General features: G+C 41.3%; 3 protein-coding genes across 21 annotated transcripts in view; 2 read left to right on the forward strand and 1 right to left on the reverse strand.

Annotated features, from left to right (window-relative positions):
- The window catches only part of SUPT20H (SPT20 homolog, SAGA complex component), a 39,795-nt gene extending 38,415 nt beyond the window's left edge, over positions 1-1,380 (forward strand). For 12 of the 16 annotated variants that reach the window (XM_030762481.2, XM_030762487.2, XM_030762484.2 and 9 more), the window contains 2 exons: positions 23-126; positions 885-1,380. In XM_030762481.2, the coding sequence (XP_030618341.1) occupies positions 23-126; positions 885-1,025 (245 nt within the window). In that variant the 3' untranslated portion in view covers positions 1,026-1,380. The remainder of the gene's footprint in view (positions 1-22; positions 127-884) is intronic. The other 4 variants (XM_030762489.2, XM_022574687.3, XM_089899663.1 and 1 more) reach the window with 1 other exon arrangement.
- Positions 1,292-7,354, reverse strand: EXOSC8 (exosome component 8). The gene is made up of 11 exons (XM_022574701.2): positions 7,284-7,354; positions 6,130-6,166; positions 5,825-5,888; positions 4,967-5,040; positions 3,829-3,874; positions 3,023-3,128; positions 2,889-2,934; positions 2,589-2,685; positions 2,168-2,288; positions 1,842-1,948; positions 1,292-1,508 (listed from the first exon to the last, which is right to left on the reverse strand). The coding sequence occupies exons 1-11, from the start codon at positions 7,298-7,300 to the stop codon at positions 1,393-1,395; spliced, it is 831 nt and encodes a 276-aa protein (XP_022430409.1). The 5' UTR covers positions 7,301-7,354; the 3' UTR covers positions 1,292-1,392.
- Positions 7,355-8,614: 1,260 nt separating this feature from the next.
- Positions 8,615-21,175, forward strand: part of ALG5 (ALG5 dolichyl-phosphate beta-glucosyltransferase) — a 33,448-nt gene continuing 20,887 nt past the window's right edge. Inside the window, exons 1-5 of one of the 4 annotated variants that reach the window (XM_022574679.3) lie at positions 8,616-8,744; positions 12,131-12,302; positions 12,660-12,706; positions 14,801-14,869; positions 19,620-19,712. In XM_022574679.3, coding sequence (XP_022430387.1) covers positions 8,679-8,744; positions 12,131-12,302; positions 12,660-12,706; positions 14,801-14,869; positions 19,620-19,712 — 447 coding nt within the window. In that variant the 5' untranslated portion in view covers positions 8,616-8,678. The other 3 variants (XM_089899666.1, XM_022574680.3, XM_022574681.2) reach the window with 3 other exon arrangements.

Here is a 21,175-nt window from a genome sequence, read left to right on the forward strand (position 1 = left end):
TTTCCCCTTCTCCTCTCTGTAGTGTTGTCTCAGCTTGGCTCTGCCGAGAACAGACCTGAGCAAAGCCTTCCTCAGCAGAGATTCCAGCTCTCCTCTGCCTTTCAACAGCAGCAGCAACAGATCCAAGTAATCCAGCAACTTCACTCTGGTTACATTTTTAAAGATACTCTGCTCCAAAAGTACTTCAAAATACCTTACTTTAGTTTTATGTTACTGTCTTTTAAGACTATACAGTAATTGGTAAATAATTTAGCAAATTTTATTTAAAAGTCTGACAATTTTAGCCAGTGAACTTGGAGCACTGAATATTTTGTACATTTAAGTCATACTCTTTTCCTAATTCAAAATCTTTCCTGAAGTGCTGGTGGCACATTAACATACATTTTTATAGGTTTCAGTACATTTTGAAATAGTTTTAAGTGCCAATGGTTAACTTTTTAATACTGTACTGCAGAAAAAGGCAAGTGTACCAGTGTTCCTATTTGTAAATGTCATACCTGTTTTTGAAGAATGTTGTTCCATTATTCTAGAAGTCAGCATATTATAGTTGACTTTCTTTAATTTGCAGGGTGGTTTTATATTGCTATAAACTATCATACAACAAAATGGTAACTGAAGTTGCTGAGTTACTGCAATATAGACTGGCCAGGCAAAGTAACAGAAATACTTTTGAAGTTTACCAAGAGCCATTTTTAAAGCCCGCAGCAGGCTTCTGTGCCACTGGTGCTGTTTGACTGTGCATTGTCCTGATGTGGTATAGTCCTTTTTTGTTACCTTGGTGCTTTCTCCCTTTCAGTTTTGTTGTTTTCATCACTCTCAGGAAAAGCATCTTCCATACCTGCCTACCTTTAACCTAACTTGATTTTTTCCCCTCTGCTTTGCAGCAGTTGCGGTTCTTGCAGCATCAAATGGCTATGGCGGCAGCAGCAGCAGCACAGACAGCTCAGCTACATCGTCATCGGCATACAGGCAGCCAGTCAAAAAGTAAAATGAAGAGAGGCACGCCAACCACTCCAAAATTCTGAGGCTTGCATTTTTTTTTTTTTAAAAACGTAAGAGCATTGAATCAAAAGGATTCTGAGTTTCTACTTCGTTTTTGTTTTTTAACGTGTCAGTATTTTACATTGCTAGATATACAAACTTTATACAGAAGCACAACCCTATGATTTTTAAATGAAAACAGGGAAATGGTTTAACGAACCATTAGGGTGGGTTTGCCTAAGTCATTGCTTTTTAAAAATGGTTTCACTGTACATAATACAGAAGTGACCTAAGAAATACTAGAAACATCTTTCAGAAGAATGTAGTTTGATATTTATTTAGTATAAAAGGTTTGTGCACAGTGTAACAAATACAGTTTATACAAATCTGTTTTGAAAATGTGGTGGTTGTTTATTTGGGTTTCATACTCTTAAATACTTCATCCATCAGTTTTTTTACTTCTTTGTGTCTTGTAACTGCTCGGCTCATACAATCTTGAAGTTTAGCTCCAGTCAGTCCACTTCCACCTGAAAAAGTATTGTGCCAACACTTATTTTTACATGATCTACATCATGTCAAGTTATTGACATAAAACCAAAAAAGTGAAAAATATAAACCAGTGGTGTGGTCTCAAGATTTGCAGGTTTATGTTTTAACAAGACCTCCTGAAGTTTAAGAACCACTGACATACAGTATAAAAATGCAAGGCATCTGAAGTAACAAAGAAACCACATAGTAAAATTTATATTACGTAAACCAGTAAAACATCCCACATTCCATTTGGCCCTCCCTAACATAAAGAAGCTCATGCTGAGTTTTCATCTACGTGTTTAGTACTGCAATGGAAGGAAAGTGCGTGCCTGGTTTGTGAAGACAACATAGCTTGCCTTCCTCGTCCATTACTACTGTTAAGGTTCCAGTTGCCAGGTTTTCCTCCTCTTCAGTAGGGTCAACTATAAGCAGAGTGCTATTTTAAAAATGAAAAGGTATAAATTATCAACCCATGGGACAAATTTTATTTTAGAAAACCGTACAAATTAAACTCACTACCTGCATTTTAGCTTAAGCAAGGATCTAGAACTGGTAGAAACCAGAAAAGTTAACAACTGAAATTCTACTACTTGTAAGAATCTTTGTCCTCCCTTCAATTAAATATACAACCTTTTAATACATTTGATTAACTTACTCATCAAACACAGCAAAGGAAGTTGCAACTGGATGAGTTCTAATATTCAAATAACTTTTCTTCTTTAAATTAACTTCTGCTAAAGCAGTTTCTTCATTTATAGTAACTTCAGGCAACTGTACTAGAAAAAGGCGAATATGTAAAGTCAGTCTCTCACTCTAGTGAAAGAAACAAAAAGGCATTCTATGCTTCATTAATTCACTTTTCCCTCTATTAAACTTGTCCAGAAGTAGTATTTTTTAAAAAATATATCTTAGAACAATTAAGGCAAATACAGTAGATACAAACACGTTTTTCTTTAATTTAGAAACACATGAATGATAGGTAAGTCTTAACAAAAACCTTTAAAAATTTATTGAGAAATTTTACCAAAACAGAACATTCTGACACGTAAGTAGGAGTATTCCCTAAGGTTGCTTACCATTTTTTAAAGCTGCTAACAAAGCAAAGGTGCAAGCATCCAAAATGTTTCCATCATGGTTGAGGCAAATGAGATCACAGTATAGAACCCAAGCAAGCTAAAACAGTTTAAACAAAGTGGAAATTAAAGCCTTCTGATTGCTATAACGTGGTATTTGTTTCTACTTACAAACCACACCCTTGGCTAGACAATCAAGATAACCTTCAAGGCTCAGAAACTTTAAAAAAAAAAAATTAAATTTCCCCCACAAAAAAACATTTCAGAATTAATAAAAGCTCATAGTTTCTTTATTCCTCTTACCTTTCCTGGAGAGATACACAAGTCCTCTTTCTGAACTACCTGTGAACTTGATTTGAAGACATAGAACACAGTAAATAAAAGTTCAAAAACTCTCTAAAATGAATGATAGTCACATTTTATCATAATGATCTTACTTTTCAATGACATCTGCAATGAACTGGCTGGCCACCTGGGCCTCTTCTCCAGGAGGTCCAGACCGAAATCTCCAGGAACACAGAGGTGATAGATCCACATTAGGAACTGAAAGAAACTGCAGCTATGAACCAAATGTCACCTCTCGTTTAGTTTTAAAGATAATATCAATCCATGGCAAAGACAACTGTAGGCATGGATAGGCTTTCCAAGTGGAAAGCATTGTAACACATCAGTTATATTCTTTTTCATCTCTGTGAGAATCTTATGCTTAGATAAAATTTATTTTTTCCCACACAACCGCCCCGCCAAAAAAAAAGCGTGTGTTTAAGAAACAGCCTTAATCCTAAATTATTCACAAAAGTTTCTGGGTTTCTTTCAAAATACCCCAATCTGTAACAGTAAATAGCCCCTCTATTCATACCAACTGTTCTGCATTTTTAAAATGTTGGTTCCTACCATAAAGAAAAGATGGTCCAAGTTAAGGGAAAAAATCACATAGTGGTATAAAGGAAATATGGAAACAGAAAAGTTTGCAATTACAGCCCTTTGCCTAAGAGAATCTATTTTCTTGGTTGATGACATCTGTATAAACCAAAAGTGATCAAACAAGTTTGATAAAAGGTATTTACAAAATTCTGTATCTTGCTATTATGCTATCTTCTAACATAAACATACATAAAACTTTTCAGGGACGTCTGAAGCTTATGAATAATTTTCTTCAACTCACCTACTAAGATTTAACTATAATAATAGTGTTAACTGTCTTAAAGTATTTGTATTAAATTTATGAAGGCATTTAACTTACCAACATATCCTTTATCAGGGGCATCTGTTGGTGGTGCTCCAAATTCCTACAGAAGCAGACAAATGTTTCCTATGAAAGAAGCTACTAAAAAATTGTGAAGAAGTCAGTTATGGAAGGCTCTACCAAAGACCATCTTAGCTAGTTAACTACATCATGAGCATCTACTGGGAAGATGAGCTTGGGAACGTATGTCAGGGGCTCTAGGAACATTGGACCACTCCTCACCAGCTCTGCAAGGCAAGAAGGCAGTGTAGTAGCACAGCTGATGGTAGTGCTACTCATCAAAATTACTTGGGGCTCTTTAGATTTCTGTCCTACCCTCTCTCCCTAAGAGAAAGAAAATAGATTCTCTTATTCAGTAGCCAAGAATCTGAATTTAAACTCCAAGTGATACTGACAGTCAGATTTAGGAATTGATGGTATAATGGTCAAGAGCAAAAGCCCTAGAATTACTGACCTAATTCAAAAGTGAGACCCACACCTTTTGGCTGAGAGACTTTGGGCCAGTTATTGAATGAACTTAAGTAACTCAGAGTTCAGTGTAGTCGAAAAAGCAGAGGCTTTTGGAGTCAGTAATGTCTAAGTTCTATTTATGAGCCTTATGTTCCTGGACAAGTTACTGAATGTCATGTAAAATAGGAAATGAAGAAAGAAATACTTCAAATGATTATTATGAGGATTAAACTGGATAATTCTGGAAAACACCTAACATAAGGTGCCTGGAACATAGCAAATACTCAGTAAATAGTAGCTATTATTCCCTCAAGCTTTTCTTTTGAGCAATTTCTACACATTTGCACAGATTAAATGGCATCACTAGATAAAAATGTCACCAAAAATCTCTCAATTTCTCAAATTACAACCAAATTCTTTAAAAAGTAAAGGTGGTGAGGATTGTTTTAAGTTGTTCCATTTCAGCACATTTGAGAATGTTCATAAATTGTAATTAAGAGCCATTAAACTTGGGTTGTATTATCTAAAACTCAAAGGTGAAAACTTGGGAAATGAAAACAAATACTAAAAAACAGACACCTTATTGCCTAATCAACAGCAGAACTACAGGTGTGTATTACAATCTAATAAGTATATGATGCTAATTTAGTAACTCAAATCTTAGTAATATATACAGTAAACCTACCACTTTAATTCCACAAATTACTGTAGTATTTCCCAGCTTCACTAAAGAAGAACCATCTGCAGTACCAATTGAACCTGAAAAGGTAAGTATTTAAACAAAATGAAAAAGCGTTTTCGTCTTCTACGTATGATTCTATCTTGCTACATATCTAAGTTGTTTATGAAAATTTATTCCTTTCTTGAGTCTTTTTAAACTTACAGTTGACCCCTGAGCAACATGGGTTTGAAATGCACCTTTCCACCTATATACAAGGATTATTTCCAATAAATATTACCACAGTGCTACATGATCCACAGTTGGTTGAGTCTGAGGATGCACAGCCTCCTTACGAAGGAGGTTACGAAGCACGATCCATAACTGTAAAATTACGCTTGGATTTCTGACTGTGCGAGGGCCGGCACCCCAACACCCTCGTCGTTCAAGGGTCAGCTGCACTGGTCTAAGGATTGTTCATTGTCCCTGAAGTGAGTTAATCCTTTGTTGTTCAATCACAGGGCTGTTACAAAGATTTAAATCTCTTGACACAAAATCCCTTAGACACGGTAGAATTTGTCTGAAATACTGTTTAAATGGCTCAGAGGCTAAAACTTGGGAATGTCATATAGGTAAAATTGGGAAATTCCATGTTTGCAACAGAAGGTTTAATAAATGTAAGATATGTAAGAAAACCATGTCTTAGAAGTTTTGAACGGGGGAAAACAGGAAAACACTTTACAGTTACTTTAAAATTTAAAATGAGCGTAACAACTGAGAGGACAGTGAGTTTAAAAAAACTTTGCAAAGAAAAATTTAAATAAAAACTATTTTCAGAACTGAAGCAACTTCAACATTCTATTTTAAAACTCAAAATACCCTCACCTATGTTGACAGTTGTGGTCCTGAATTCACCAAGTTCTCTTCCATCAGGACGGCAATTCTCTTTCTAAATAAATATATGAAAGTAGATTACATCTACGTGTATATTTTACACACACCAGTGAAAATACACTAAACCTCGTTAATTCAAATTAATTTGAATTACTTGAAAATTTTTTAAAAACTGAGGTATAATTGTCGTATGACAGTTTAGGTGTGCAATGTAATGATTGATATTTGTATTTATGGAAAAAGCACATGATATCATTATCAAAAAGCAAAAAATGTACATAACCACCTTTACTTACCAAAAATCTTCTGTAATACTCCAGAGGTTCCACAGTTCTGAAACACAAGTTAAAAATGAGATAAATTAGTAAATCAATATAAATCCAGAAACTGGCAAAAATCTTAATAGTGTGGTGATGGAGCAGAAATCTCCAAAATTTGTAACTAAGTTTCTTTCATGAATTCTAACGTTTATGTTGCCACGTGTTGCTAATTATAAAAATTAGATACCTTTGCAATAACCATACTCAAAGGCTGTCCTTAATTTTGCTTTAAACAAGTATAGGGTTGGAGCCCCAAACCCTAGGGCATCTTTAGAAGAGGATTAATACAGGTGTGAAAATAACATCACTCACACTCTGAAGCAGGGATTCTTGGTGGGCAGGAAAAAGAAGTTACGTATTTTTCGCTATCCCGTGACTGAAATTTAGCATACTCTTCAATTACGACCGTTGGCAATAAACCATTAATATTAGCCGTACCTGCGACTTTGACAACCACAGAGAGTAAATGTTTTCGTTTTTACTTTAGAGTTGTCAAAGGTACCTGTAAGACTCATCGTTACTTCGAAATTCCAGGAGTTAGTTACTAACCTCCCCAGGAGATCTTAATTAAGAAAGTTAATTCTAAAACAGATGTATATCTCATTATACCATAAACTTAGAATTTATACAGATAACTGTTTCAGTACAATTGGTTTCCTTTGCAATCTTATTTCTTTTATTTAAAACTGGACTCAAAACGAAAATCTACAAGCTTCTCCAGAGCGGCAGCAAAAACGCTTAAGTAAAACCTTCCGAACGAGGAACAACGCTTTTAGAAATAAATTTCAAGGGAGAGGGAGAGCAGCGTGGCAGGTGCTTCTAACAGAACACTTTTCACGAGGTTACAACTGCTCCCCGGGGGCTGCAGGTCTACCACACACCAAGCCACAGCGCTCGCAGCGGGTAGCGAGCTCAACACAGCCCCTTCCAGCGCTCGCCTCCCCGACGGGAAGAGGCCCCCTTTCCTTTCACTACGACCACCTCCAGTCCTCCCGCTCGCCGCCCGCTTCCGTGGTGGAAAGAAGTGGGAACCAGGTGTGTGGGGGGGTCTCCTGGGGAGAAAATTACGGGTAACGGGAGCCGCCAACCGGCACGGTACGAACTCGCGCCCGCCAGCCTCCCACACTCACTTGAATCCGGCAGCCATCTTCCGCCCGCGCGTCTGCGTCTGCGTCTGCGCGTCTGCGCGTCTGCGTCTGCGCGTCTGCGCGTCTGCGTCTGCGCGTCTGCGTCTGCGCGTCTGCGTCTGCGCGTCTGCGTCTGCGCGTCTGCGTCTGCGTCTGCGCGTCTGTGTCTGCGCATCTGCGCGCCTGGCGCGCGCGCGCGCGCCGCCGCCGCCTGGGTAGCACCGCCCCTTCCTCCGGCTCTACGGCCCCGCTTCGCATTTTCAACACTGACGCCTGCGCCCTTCTCCCGCTGCCGGGTATCTAGAAGGCAGGGTGGAGTGGGCGGAGCGGGCGGCGTGGGGAAGGTTTCCAGCCTGCATTTGCTTAGACTTCCCCTAGCCAGACGCCCCTCGAGGTTTCCTAGACTTTGACGCGTTTTGACGAATCGGCTATTACAGAAGTGATGAGGGCCTGTTTAGAGACTGGTGGTTGAAGAGTTTCAGAGAAAACCGACCTTATATAAAGCAAAGAATCAGGTGTTGAGTGTGGAGCATAATTCCAGTGTTTCAGGGTCCTTTTCCCTTCTCCTTCTTATTCTGGGCCCTGGGCTTGCCTTCTCCCAGGTAAAAGCCTCCCTGCTCCAGCACCGAAGAATTACGTAAATTTTCTGTGCGCTCGTTTTCCGCACCAGGTTACATTTACAGGTGCCGGGAGCGGGCTCCAAAGGAGCAGCTTTTGTTGTATCCTGTGTCGTGGCTCAAGACCTCCATCTCCTTCGTATAAAATACAGGGCATCCAATTCAGTTTGAATGTCAGATAAACAAAAAGTACACCTAAAGTAGTTCGTGTTATTGTTACCAGAAGCTGGGGGAGAACTGGGAAAGTTTTAGAAATAGATGGTGGTGATGGTTGCAGGAAATTGTGAATGCAGTTAATGCCACTGTAGTGTACACATAAAGTGGTTAAAATGGGAAATTTTATGTTTTATCACAGTTTTTAAAAATTAATGTAATATACCAAAAACAAATGGGTGGGTTATATGGTCTGTGAGTTTTATTTTAATAATGCTGTTAAAAAACGATTCGTTGCCTATGTGAAATTCAACTTATGTGGACATCCTGAATTTGTACTTGCCAATTCTGGCAACCTTACTACGGTGGAACAGAGAGCCTGCCCCCCGCCCTCCCAAAAACGGACTGAGCGCCTCCCATACAATTACATATTCTTCGCCTTGCCGCGCGGGGGCGCTGTGGGCGGCGCGGGCTCCCGGGTCGTGGCTGGGTCTGGCCGCGGCGGCGCTGTGGGCGGCGGGCGCCCGGCTGGCGCGGTCTCTCTGTGGGTGGGAGGCGGGGCTGCGCGGCCGCACTTCCGCATGTGTGTAGGCGCGGGATAGGGCGGGCGGCTTCGCCGGCATGGAGGATGGCTCCGCTCCTGCTGCAGCTGGCGGTGCTCGGCGCGGCGCTGGCGGCTGTAGCCCTGATTCTGGTGAGGAGAGGGGTTGGGGACCGACGCGGGCCTGGACTCACTGCTCTCCGGGAGACTCGGGCCCCAGGCATCCTCTCCTCCGCGCTGCCGGCTCTTGGGCACCATACTTCCTCTGAGCCTTGACCCCAGAATTTCCTCTGCTAGAATTTCACACCCCCTTTCTTCCGTTCTTTATGTTTACTTTAGAGCTTTATATCCCTGCGTGCCCAGAGCCTAGTACTTGTGTTTACTGGGACATGCCCACCCTGTCTTATGTCACCCCCTGGTCCCCGGACTGTGCCCACCCGCCCTCTGAGCCCCGACCTCTCCAAGATTTCCTCCCGGGTCTGCAATCGCTGTAGTTCTGGCCCCATCGGGAAGGTCTTGAGCCCCCAGAAAGTGTGTGCTTTCTAGACACTCCCTTTCCTGGTGTAGTTAAGCAAATAGAAAGTGTTGACAGCACTGACAAGAGCCGTCTGTTACAGATTGGATAAATCAGCGGATCAGGAAGACCCACTAGGGACATAAAGGAAGACCAAGATAGACAAGGCCTGGTGTTATCATACGCCTGGGGGTCGTTATGTCCTAGAATTCAACACCCTAAGCTTGCTGCCTCTAGAAGAGACAGTACAGGGGAATTCAAACTACGATTTTCTTTGCCATTACTGTGGAAACACGGAAACATTGTAACACTTGCTGATCCATAGGTAATAGGAAATTTGTTAAGTGAACTTTCTCCCATATAATTGGAATGGGCCTGCCTCTAGTTTGTAAATGGAGCGTTTTCCGCTTCCTTGACGTTAAGGTTAGCAGCCTAGATAGCATTGCCAGGAAGGACACTTTGCCATCTGACCAGAATGTATGGCTTAAAAGTAGTGTAGATAGAGAAAAAGTGGTGTATCCTGACTTCTTTAGGGTTTGTGTCTGGGTGAGAGAGGAGTCCTCTCTTTCCCTTAGTAGTATATGGAGATTTGGGGTGGAGGGAGGTTTCAGGTTTTGGGTTGGGCAGAGCTTGACAGAATCCTAGACTGAATCTGCCTTGTGTTGACTGTGTTGCACAGATTTAAATGTGTACGTTATGAGATTGTACTGGAAGTATTTGATCCTATTAGCCGGAACTGGTTATAAAAGCTGTTATTTATTGAGTACTTACAGTATGTTGGGTATTGTATTCAGCATTCAACAGGGATTATCTCGTTTGATCTTTAAAACAGTGCTGACAAAAATGTTATCATTAGCTTCCTTTGACTGGTGAGGAAGCTGATGAGCTGGTATGCAAATGTCACCCAACTAGTGGAACTTTGTTTTTTTTTTTCAATGAATATATATGTATATTTGTGTATATATACACACATACACACACACACACACACACATACATACATGTATCTCCCCACTGTCTCCTCACCCCACTTCCTTTCTGAATTACTTTTGAAGCAAATTCAAGGCATAACATTTTATCCGTAAATCTTAAGCATTTATCTCCGAAGATAGGACCCCCTTTTTAAAATAAAACCACAATAAGGTTATTGCAGATTTTTTTAACATTGTTCAGTGATTTCAAATACTGCATCAGTTCAAATGCCTCGTGTATGTGTTAGTAAATTGGTTTGTTCCACTCAGTATTCACACACAGCACTCGATTGGTATGTCTCAAGTCTCTTAAACTATAACAATTTCTCCTCCCTTTTTTTCCTTTTCTTTAATAAGTGGTCATTTGTCCTGTAGAATTTCTCACAGTCTGGATTTTACTAATTTTATCCCTTAAGTGACTTAACATCTTACTCTGTCCCCTGAATTTCCTGTAAACTGCTAGTTACATCTAGAGATTTGATGAAATGCATGTTTGTTTTAATCAAAAGAAGTGTGTGAGTGATGCTGATTACTTCCTTTTGTGTCGTATCAGGAGGTGTGTTAATCTCTGATTTTCTTTGGTATTAAGAGGGATTCTTGGGTTCAGGAGTTGTTAGCTTGACCCACCGATTATAAAGTGTGTCATTAATCTAATGGTTTAGCAGTCATTGATGATCACTGCCTAAATCCAGTATTTCACTGTGGGTTGCAAAGTGGAATATTCTGACTGTATCATTCCTTCTTCATGTATTACCTGGAATTTTATAATGAAAAAAATTTCATCCTCAGCTATTCGATAACGCTGAAATATCTTTCATATATAAAAGGTAAGATAAAAGGCAAGTTTTCAAAATAATGAGATGGTTCCCTGGCATCTTACAAAGGTGACTAATTTTTTATATTTAGTATCTATGAATCCGTGATATAAAATTTTTCATGTGTTTTAATACATTGCATTAATTATTCTTTTTGATGCTTAAAATTTCCCCCTCACAGGCCAATGGGAGCCTGTCAAGTTGGCTACTTTGTCATGATTGTTGGTAGCCTCCTTGCTTTCCCGTCTCTGACTACCATTGTACATTTCCTGGCCTGGACCTGAATCAGCCATTCCTCTTAGGAACATTGGTTACTTTTAGTAGGAAATTGAATTTAGAAACCACAATCTGGACACTAGGGGTGCAGAGCAGGAACTCTTTAGCCACTAGTCTGGATACTGCCCTCATATTCATACTAATCAGAAGCATATTCAATTTCAGTATGTGCCCAATAGAATATTATAAATGGTCACTGGAGTACAAATGAGTAGCATTCCAAAAGTTGGTAGGTTGATTGCTCTGAAAGCAGAAAGTATACCAATGGAAACAGTGTTACAAAGAATGGTTATTTCCAGGGCTAGGTCCCTACTGAATATGGAAGGGGGTTATATAATGTTAGCAGTGGGATGGTGCCTACAGCCTACAAGTTTGATAGGTACCTGAGTCCAAAACATAGTGTATTCTGAATTCAAATCTGGGATAAGTATCAAGAATATATTCTTAAGCACTACTGATCCCTACTCTAGGGGTTGGGGGACTCTTCCCTTCCTACGCTGGGTCAGCGTGGTCTCAGATGGGAGGTCTGCCCTCACCCACAAGCTCTACCTGCAGTGTGTCCTTGATCACATAGGCTCCAAGTGGGATGGGGCCTCGCTGTGTGTGTACCAGGGATTGGGAGTTCAGGGCATCTCAGAGTAGATGGCACTTCTGTAATGACTGTTCCCTTTTAGATCTGGGGTGACAGAGGCTGGGGAATGACAAGTGAGAGGAGACAAAGAGCTTCCTAGAGCATTAGGGAAAATGCTTAGTTAGGGGAAAAAAAGGACAATAATAATCAGTTCAAAAATAGGGAACTGACTGGTTTGAATTTTGAAGTCACCTCCAGACCATTGTTAATGGACTAAAACAGTAAATATTTCACCTCAGGGTGAAAAAATCATGTAAATGATGTATTCTAATGTAGCAAATGTTTAAAAAGGTCAACATAACACAATTTCTTATTCACATATCTGCCTTTAGATTTCCTTTGTTGCATTTATAACTGCTACAGAGATGCCACACCTGCATCGACATGAAGATGAGAAGTTCTTCTTAAATGCCAGAGTCCAGAGGGAAGCCTTACCCAGCATACGGGACTCGCCTACCAAGCAGCTTTCTGTGGTCGTGCCTTCATACAATGAAGAAAAACGGTGTAAGCCCTACTCGATTTTTTTGGTAAGGGGTAATTTGGGAAGAAAAGGACATTTAAAGTATGGACTTTGCCGGAACGTTGATACCTGTGGGCTATGGAGCGTGCACAGTTGGTAGTTGTAGTTTAGAAGAGAAAGAATGAGTGTTAGCAGCCACATCAGGTCTAGGGCTGAAGTGTTCTAGGGGAGTGATGAGCAAGAGGTGAACAGAAGACAGACATTCCAGGTGGAAATGGCCACTGGGGGGCAGTCCAGGAGGGACTTGTTAGGTTATTCAGGCATTTTCCATATGCAAACTGTTCTGGGACTGGGAAAGTTATTTTCAAAAGCAATTTTTAATATATATTTTTTTCTTTAAGTGCCTGTAATGATGGATGAAGCTCTGGGCTATCTAGAGGAGAGACAGGTATTGTGTTTTCTCGTCCGGTATGGGGTCTAATTAAAAGTAGAGCAGGTCATCAAGCTGTGGACCCCAGGCTAGATCCACTGTGAGAGGCAGTGCCGTCCGTTCTCGGGCCATCGTGGTCCTGGCCTCTGTGCTCAGCATGTTGCCAGCCGTCAGCCATTTGCAGGCAAGCCCGAGAGCACACTCCCTCCAGAGCAAACAGGAAAGCTGATGTTCCTCTTATGGACTCTCCCTCCCCACTTTGATCCTCTCTTGCCTGATGATATACTTAAAATTGAGTGGTAGTGTGTCTGCAGACTTTGTATGACAACACAATGCTGTTTTTGCTTTTGTGACTTTTTAAGTAAGATGTTTATTTGAAAAAGACCTATAACTAGAGTGAAATCATTTTGTATGTCTTTATTATTCTGAGGAGTCCCCCCTCATTTATTTTCCTCTGCTTTCTCTGCATAAAGAGAAGAAAAGTAGCATGTGCCCCTCTTTTGTATCCGCTGCCATTGGAATCTCTTGGGAGAGTTTAAGAAAATAAGTAAGATTTATGGCTGTTTCTTTTTTTTAGAAAACTCCTTGTTTTGATTTACTTTGTTTTAGGTTTTTTTGTGTAAAGGGAAAAGAGAAGATTCGTCGAAAGAGGGAAAAAAAGAGGAAGAGGACTGAGCCCTTATTATATTTGAGCTTCTGCCTCTTCTATTATGTGTAATCTGCACACCAGCCACGTGGACTAGGTTGTGTTATTTGTTTTGCGAGAAAATAGGCCCAAAATGCTAACTTGCCCGAGGTCATAAAGCTAAGAAGTGGCACAGCCACGTGGAACCTGCACCCCTGACTTCAGACCTCATGGCTTTGCCTTGTATACCTCGTAGCCTCTGAGTGGTGCTCAGGAGGGCAGCCAGGGGAGCACGGGAGGCCCATGGAGATTTGGTCTGTGTTCACCTTCAACTCCCTCCCAGTCTCTGATCTCCTTTCTGTCCTTGGCCTTTTTCCTTTATGTGCTTTGTGCACTTATATCTATGTTCATATTTATACACATCAACACTAAAACAATTGTTTCTTTTTTCAAATTTTTTTTATTGAAGTAGAGTTGATTTACAGTGCTGTGCCAATCTCCGCTGTACGGCAAAGTGACTCAGTTATACACATGTAGACATCCTTTTTTTAATATTCTTTTTGATTATGGCTTATCACAGGATATTGAATATAGTTCCCTGTGCTGTACATTGGGCCCTTGTTGTTTATCCATTCTAAATGTAATAGTTTGCATCTACCACCCTCAAACTCCCAGTCCATCCCACCCCCCCCCCACCACCTTTGGCAACCACAAGTCTGTCCTCTATGTCTATGAGTCTGTTTCTGTTCTGTAGATAGGTTCATTTGTGCCATATTTTAGATTCCACATATAAGTGATATCATATGGTATTTGTCTTTCTCTTTCTGACTTACTTCACTTAGTATAATAATCTCTAGTTGCATTCATGTTGCTGCAAATGGCATTATTTCATTCTTTTTTATGACTAATATTCCATTGTATATATATACCACATCTTCTTTATCCATTCATCTGTTGATGGACATTTAGGTTGTTTCCATGTTTTGGCTATTGTGAACAGTGATGCTGTGAACATAGGGGTGCATGTATCTTTTTGAATTATAGTTTTGTCCGGGTGTATTCCCAGGAGTGGGATTGCTGGATCATATGGTAATTCTGTTTTTAGTTTTCTGAGGAACCTTCATACTGTTTTTCATAGTGGCTGTATCAAGTGACATTCCCACCAACAGTGTAGGAGGGTTCCCTCTTCACACCCTCTCCAGCATTTATTTGTAGACTTTATAATGATGGCCATTCTGACTGGTATGAGGTGGTACCTCATTGCAGTTTTGATTTGCATTTCTCTAATAATTAGTGATGTTGAGCATCTTTTCATGTGCCTACTGGCCATCTGTATGTCTGCTTTGGAGAAAGTCTGTTAAGGTCTTCTGCACATTTTTCAATTGGGTTATTTGTAAAACAGTTGTTTCGTAACTTCCTTACAACTTTATTAGAAATCTTGATGGCAGTCATGCCAAATTGTGGTATTTTATCTTTGCTTCTTGCAGAAACAAGATCCTACATTCACTTATGAAGTAATAGTAGTTGATGATGGCAGCAAAGATGAGACTTCAAAGGTAAGTAAACTTGCTTTTAGAATTGCCAACAGATGGAGTAATTTGCAAATGTAAAATCATATTTCCGCTTGTCAGAGAGCCCTAAAGGTGTGCCAGATACTCTCCATTTAACATAAGTGGGCAGTAGAAAAAGCAGAGAGATTTCATATATGGGAAGCTGGAAAATATACCTGCCTTTCCACTGCTCCTTGAGACCAGGGAAGCTTGGAAGGTCACCAAATAGGGAGAGAGTACACATAACAACAGTTCACCTTGGCCTCTGGGGAACCCTCTTTGCCCACTAATTTATGGTTCCTTTTATTCTAAGCATAATTCTTTTCTCTATGCTCCACCTTAAATTATGGTTTCTAAAGTAGTCACGCAAATAGGAAGACACCTTCATATCCTCCCCTGGGGATTGGGTATGTCCTTTGGCCTACCCCACAGTCCCTTCTAGATTGACCCATGGGGTGACAGTATCTTAGGGTTTATCCTCTCTCCTTCCTGCATTCCTAGACCTGTAACTGCTGGGCCCTGGTGCATTAATCCTGCAGTAGTACATGTATTAAATCTTGTCAGTGATCCTGATAAATTACTCTCCAAACATCAAAGTATTTTTGTTATTATGACTACTTCACATTTTGTTTTTTGACACTCATGTTTCTATAATAAAAGATTCACTTACGGTGCTATTAATATTCCTGTTAAATGGCAACATAATAGATCTTAAATATACAGGGGAATATCTGTTCACCTGATTATTCATCAGTTATGATTTTGGTCAACTCCAGCTGTGCAGGAAGCGCTGGACACTGGCTGGACCCCACAGGTACACGCGCCTGCCCCCTGGTATAAGGAGCCCCCAGGACAGTCAGGCAGCATGGCTCCAATTTCTGTAATGCAGGTAAAAATGGAGCCAAAGAGAAAGATGCTGAAAAGAATTTGAGAGAAAGAGAAGTGACTTTTGAACTAAACCTCTAAGGGTGATAATGACTAGGAACATGGAGGATAGTATATTCAAATTGAAAAATATATATAATGTAAACAAAGGCATAGAGGCCTGAAAGTATTGGTGGATCTGTGTTAGGAAGAGTAGGTGCTGCACTTGGAACAGTATGACTTGAAAGATGAACACAAACTGTCCCACAGGTTATTAGTATATGAAGGGAGTGGTGCAGAAAGTCAGCATCGGGCATCTACTGCTGAGATGACAGAGCAGCCTCAGCCCGGCTGAGAAGAAGCAGCTTTTCCTGAAGAGTATTTCCTTCAAGGCCTTTTGCCATGTGAGTCTCAGGCTGCTCTCTGGAAGGATCCAAGAGGGAGAGGTTCGCACTTGTTCCCAAGGTTGGGAGAAACAGAAAACTTGAAATCATAGTTTGTAAAATTTTTTTTTTTAAAAAAGAAAAAGAAACTCTTTTCCCCTAAGTTGAGTATTTATTATCTTCCCGTAACACGTTTCACTCTCCGAGGGGTCTGGGAAAAAATTTAGATATAGTTCTTGTTCTTAAGGAATTTTAAACTAAGGGGTAAAATTTACGCCAAAGTACAGAATAAGAGAGTATTGCATCTGTGCAGAGATATTTATTATACCCTCAAACAACATAAGATGCCAGAAAGGTAAGCATTCCATGTGAGCTGAATTCACAAATGGTGAGCAAGTGTCAGCTGCTGCCGTGTTCTGCAGGGCATACTGTGAAGTGTCAGTGTCTGTATAAGCCAAGCAGGTGGGCCTCAGTGGTGTTTGCTTCCTTCAAAGCCAGATCACGTCCCCTTTAGAAAGAGCCCTCATCCTCGCCTGGTCAAGTGCCTCTCAGTGCACTCAGCTGCATGCCCAGTGACTTCATCTTCCTGGTCTGGGTCTTATGATGACTGTCATGCTTTCTGCCACCCCAGAATAAACGTCAGCAACCCAAATAAATGTTCTCTGAATAGACATTTCTCGAGCCATTAACATGAGTCAAGGAGTAGGACTGGTGCTAAAATACAAAGATGGAGCCCTGCCTCTGCCTCCAAGGACTTCACATCCAATACTGGAGACACGCTCCAGAGAAATAGAGCACAATGTGTTCGATATTTTCATCAGTTAGAAAGTGTCTCATGAGGGGAGCTTATGTAACAGAAGGTGTTTGATTATCTCATACGCCAGAAGGTCTGGACATTGTTGTTTCAGCATTTGGACAGTGTCAAGTGGCTGGATCCACGTCTTTTCAGTTACCACACACTCCCTCATCATCAAATGGGCACAGCTCCAAATACCACTGATCCTGAGGCAGTTGAGACAGTCAGGACATTAAGAATTCTCTTGTGTGCCTCTCTCCTTTTATAACCAGGAATAAAAATCTTCACAAGAAGCTCCCACCCTCCAGCAGACCTCCCCTAGAGTCCATGAGCCAGAACTTTGGTGACATGGCCACCTTTGCCTGCAAGAGGGGCTGGGAAAGTATAAATACATGGTAAAGAGGATTTGGACCAATAATGATTCATCTCCTAGGACTGCACACACTGTCACTATGCAGACTGGGGCCAAAGGAGCAAGGAAGGAGGTGGTGTTTGTTGGGTAAGCAGCTAACAGTGCCACCACAGCCCTGTAATAAGAGTATGTACAAAGCACGGTGGCTACTCTTGTTCACTGAGATTAATCAATTCCAGGCTGTGTGTCAGGCACTAAAATATTAATGCTTGGGACTTCCCTGGTGGCACAGTGGTTAAGAATCCACCTGTCAATGCAGGGGACACAGGGATCGCCCTGGTCCAGGAAGATCCCACATGCCGCAGAGCAACTAAGCCCGTGAGCCGCAACTATTGAGCCCGCACGCTCTAGGGCCCGCATGCCACAACTACTGAGCCCACACACCTAGAGCCTATGCTCTGCAACAAGAGAAGCCACTGCAGTGAGAAGTCTGCACACCGCAACAAGAGTAGCAACAAGCCTGCGCGCAGCAACCAAGATCCAAAGCAGCCAAAAAAATATATATATATATACACATATATATATATACATATATATTAATCCTTGGCTTTAAGTAGCTCATAGCCAAGTGGGGAGGGGCTACACTACAGTTCATTACTAAATGAGTGGTGCAGAGTGATTTATAGCAAATATAGATCACTGTTCCATGACTTTGATTATTAATAATAATGAAGTCAGGAAAGTTTCAGGCATCCCAGAGTCTTGAGCCTGTTCCTAGTGGGAAGGCTCTACAGATCTACAGATGAGAGATCTATCTGATCTACAGATGAGAGAAGTAACAGTTGAATGGGAAAATGCATTAGGAATACTTATTAGAATTATACTTTTTCTCTGGGGAAGGTGACGATGGGCGTGGAAGCTAGGAAGAAGAAATGGTGTTTGAGCTGAGTCTGAAGACAGGAGTGCAAACACCAGATAAGAATAACTTCACAGGGGTTTCCCTGGTGACGCAGTGATTAAGAATCCACCTGCCAATGCATGGGACACAAGTTCGAGCCCTGGTCCAGGAAGATCCCACATGCCACAGAACAGCTAAGCCCGTGCGCCACCACTACTGAGCCTGTGCTCTAGAGCCTGCGAGCCACAACTACTGAGCCCACATGCCACAGCTACTGAAGCCCGCATGCCTAGAGCCTGTGCTCCGCAACAAGAGAGGCCACCGCAATGAGAAGCCCGTGCACCACAACAAAGAGTAGCCCCCGCTCACCACAGCTAGAGAAAGGCCACACGCAGCAATGGAGACCCAATGCAGCCAAAAATAAATAAATTAAAATTTAAAAAAAATAACTTCACAACTGCCTATGGAAATGAGCCTCAGAGGCAAGGGGTGATGAAGAGGTTCTGCGGAGGGTGATGTGGAAAAGCAAAGGGCATGAGCCACACCCCAATGGCTTGAAGTCTAAATGAGGGACAAAGAGATGTTGATGGCAAATACAGATCACCATTTCATGACTTTGATACTAGATCAAAGAGTAATGGCAGTCGCTTAAGATAATAGTGAAGTCAAAGGAAAATGTTTAAGATGCTGGAGTTTTGAGCATATTAGAGGCTGAGGACCCAGAAAAGAGGAAGAGATTGAAGATTCAGAAGAGGACAGATCGTGGATGATTATCTGCTGAGAGCCAGGAATTCGAGTGAGAAGATTTGGGGGAAATGGTCTAGAATACAAACAGCTTCTCTGGGGAATAAGGTCAGTTGCTGACAAGTAAACAGGTCATTAGGCAGTATTGGGAGCCCAATCATAAATGTGTACCAGGGCTTCCCTGGTGGCGCAGTGGTTGAGAGTCCACCTGCCGATGCAGGGGACACGGGTTCGTGCCCCGGTCCGGGAAGATCCCACATGCTGCGGAGCGGCTACGCCCGTGAGCCATGGCTGCTGAGCCTGCGCGTCCGGAGCCTGTGCTCTGCAACGGGAGAGGCCGCGACAGTGAGAGGCCCACGTAACACACACACAAAAAAAATGTGTACCAGTCAATTAGAGCATGGGTTTTATTTTTACTTTTTCTAGCAGCTTGGTAGCCTAGGCAAAAAAGTCAAGAGAATGAGAGATGGCCACTGCCTGTTCTGGTGTTTCCTCTGCAGGAAAGTGAATTGTGACTTCGACCTAGTAGGTCAGTGTCGGATCTTGGCACCAGGAATTCAACAACTCCTCTCGGCTACCAAAATGTGCGGTGGGTATAATCTAGTCACAAGGAGAGGGCAATTAGAATAGCAGTGTTTAAGCCAAAATCAGAGACCCAGTTTATATTGCTGTCTTGGAATTCAAATTTATTTTATTCTGACTTTTATATAATTTGACAGGTAGCTTTTAAATATTGCCAGAAATATGGAAGTGACAAAGTTCGAGTGATAACGCTGGTGAAGAATCGTGGGAAAGGCGGAGCTATTAGGATGGTAATACCTAATTTCAACATTTTTATTTGAAATCTAAAGGTATTTTGAATAACCTCTTTTGCAGATTACAGTACATGTATGTCCTACAGCCAGCTAGTTAAATACTAGTCTTTCAAATTAGTGGTAAATTGCTTTTAATAATAACTTCATGCATATATGTACATATAATATCAAATTAAAAAATACCATGCCATATCTATAACATACTGGGTGACTCAGGAAAATGTTTATCTTATTCAAAGTTGAAAACATTGCCCTCTGTCTCTTATGTGTCTTTGACATAGTTACCAGATAATAAGATTACATGATTTTTTGCAGTTTACAAAATGCTTTCATGTATTGAGTTTTACCTATATGAAGGTGCTATGCAAAACATGGTAGTGTGAATTAAGATAAATCTGGGACTTCCCTGGTGGTCCAGTGGTTAGGACTCCATGCTTCCACTGCAGGGGTCTGGGAACTAGGATCCCCAAAAACTGCACAGTGTGACTGAAAAAAAAAGATAAATCTGATATGGTCACTCCTGATGTAATTTACAGTCTAATACAAAAAGTGATTGTACTTATGAGAGAGGCACAGATGAGGTACAGTAGAAGTTCCAGGAAAGAAGAGGTTACTTTCAGCAGAGGCATATCAGGTAGGAATCAAGATACACTGAAAAAGATCTAAAAGCAAGATATGTGAAAGAAAATCCAAACAACAGTGCCTTAAATGATGTAGAGGTTAATTTATTTATTTTGTGCCTCCAAAAGAAGTCTAGATGTAGGCAGTGCAGGGCTCATTCAACAACTCCGTGTCCTCAGGAACCCAGCTTCCTGCCTCTTCGCTCCCTCTTCCTCCTGCCCACCTGCATACAAAGTGACTGCAGGAGCACCAGCCATTACCTCCCCATTCCAGACAGGAAGGGCAGAGGGCAAAAGACGCACGCCAGTTAGTTTGTCCCTTCTAAGGAACTTTCCCAGAAGCTCCACCCAGTGACTGGCCAGAACAGGGTCACGGAGCCACCCCTATTTCCAAGGAAGGCTGAGAGATGTTTTTTCTGACATTTTCATTCTCGGCCAAATCAGGGTTTCATTTGTAAGGAAGAAGAAAAGAATAGGTATTAGGTAGGTAACTAGCAACCTTGGGCACATGAGTAAAATAGCAAACTTCACAAAAGATATGTCCCTGAAGCCAGGCCTCCAACGATGGTGAACACTGGCTTCCACTTGCTGACTGATTATTTTGAGCTGGACAGCAAAAATTTACCACTTCAACATAATTATCACATTTAAACCTCCTCACATCATCTTAGTGAGTTAGGTCCTATTATTTTGATTATATAGATGAGGAAATTGAGGCATAGATAGGTAGAGTGACTTACTCAAGGTCACATAGATATTAAGGCAAGATTTGGATTGGGTTGATTTAACCATGAAATCGTGCTCTTCACCTCCCTGATCCCATATGGAGAAAGATTTGAG

The sequence above is a fragment of the Delphinapterus leucas genome, chromosome 18 (genome assembly GCF_059928025.1).
Source record: "Delphinapterus leucas isolate spDelLeu-1000000601 "Yukka" chromosome 18, BTC_Dleu_Yukka2, whole genome shotgun sequence".
NCBI lineage: Eukaryota > Metazoa > Chordata > Mammalia > Artiodactyla > Monodontidae > Delphinapterus > Delphinapterus leucas.

What these genes read in the sequence shown, in the direction of transcription:
- EXOSC8 (XM_022574701.2), bottom strand. An exon ending in TAATTTGTGGAATTAAAGTG is followed by an intron (nt 3,875 to 4,966) that starts GTAGGTTTACTG and finishes CTGCTTCTGTAG; the next exon opens with GAATTTGGAGCACCACCAAC. An exon ending in TGTGTATCTCTCCAGGAAAG is followed by an intron (nt 2,686 to 2,888) that starts GTAAGAGGAATA and finishes AAACTGTTTTAG; the next exon opens with CTTGCTTGGGTTCTATACTG.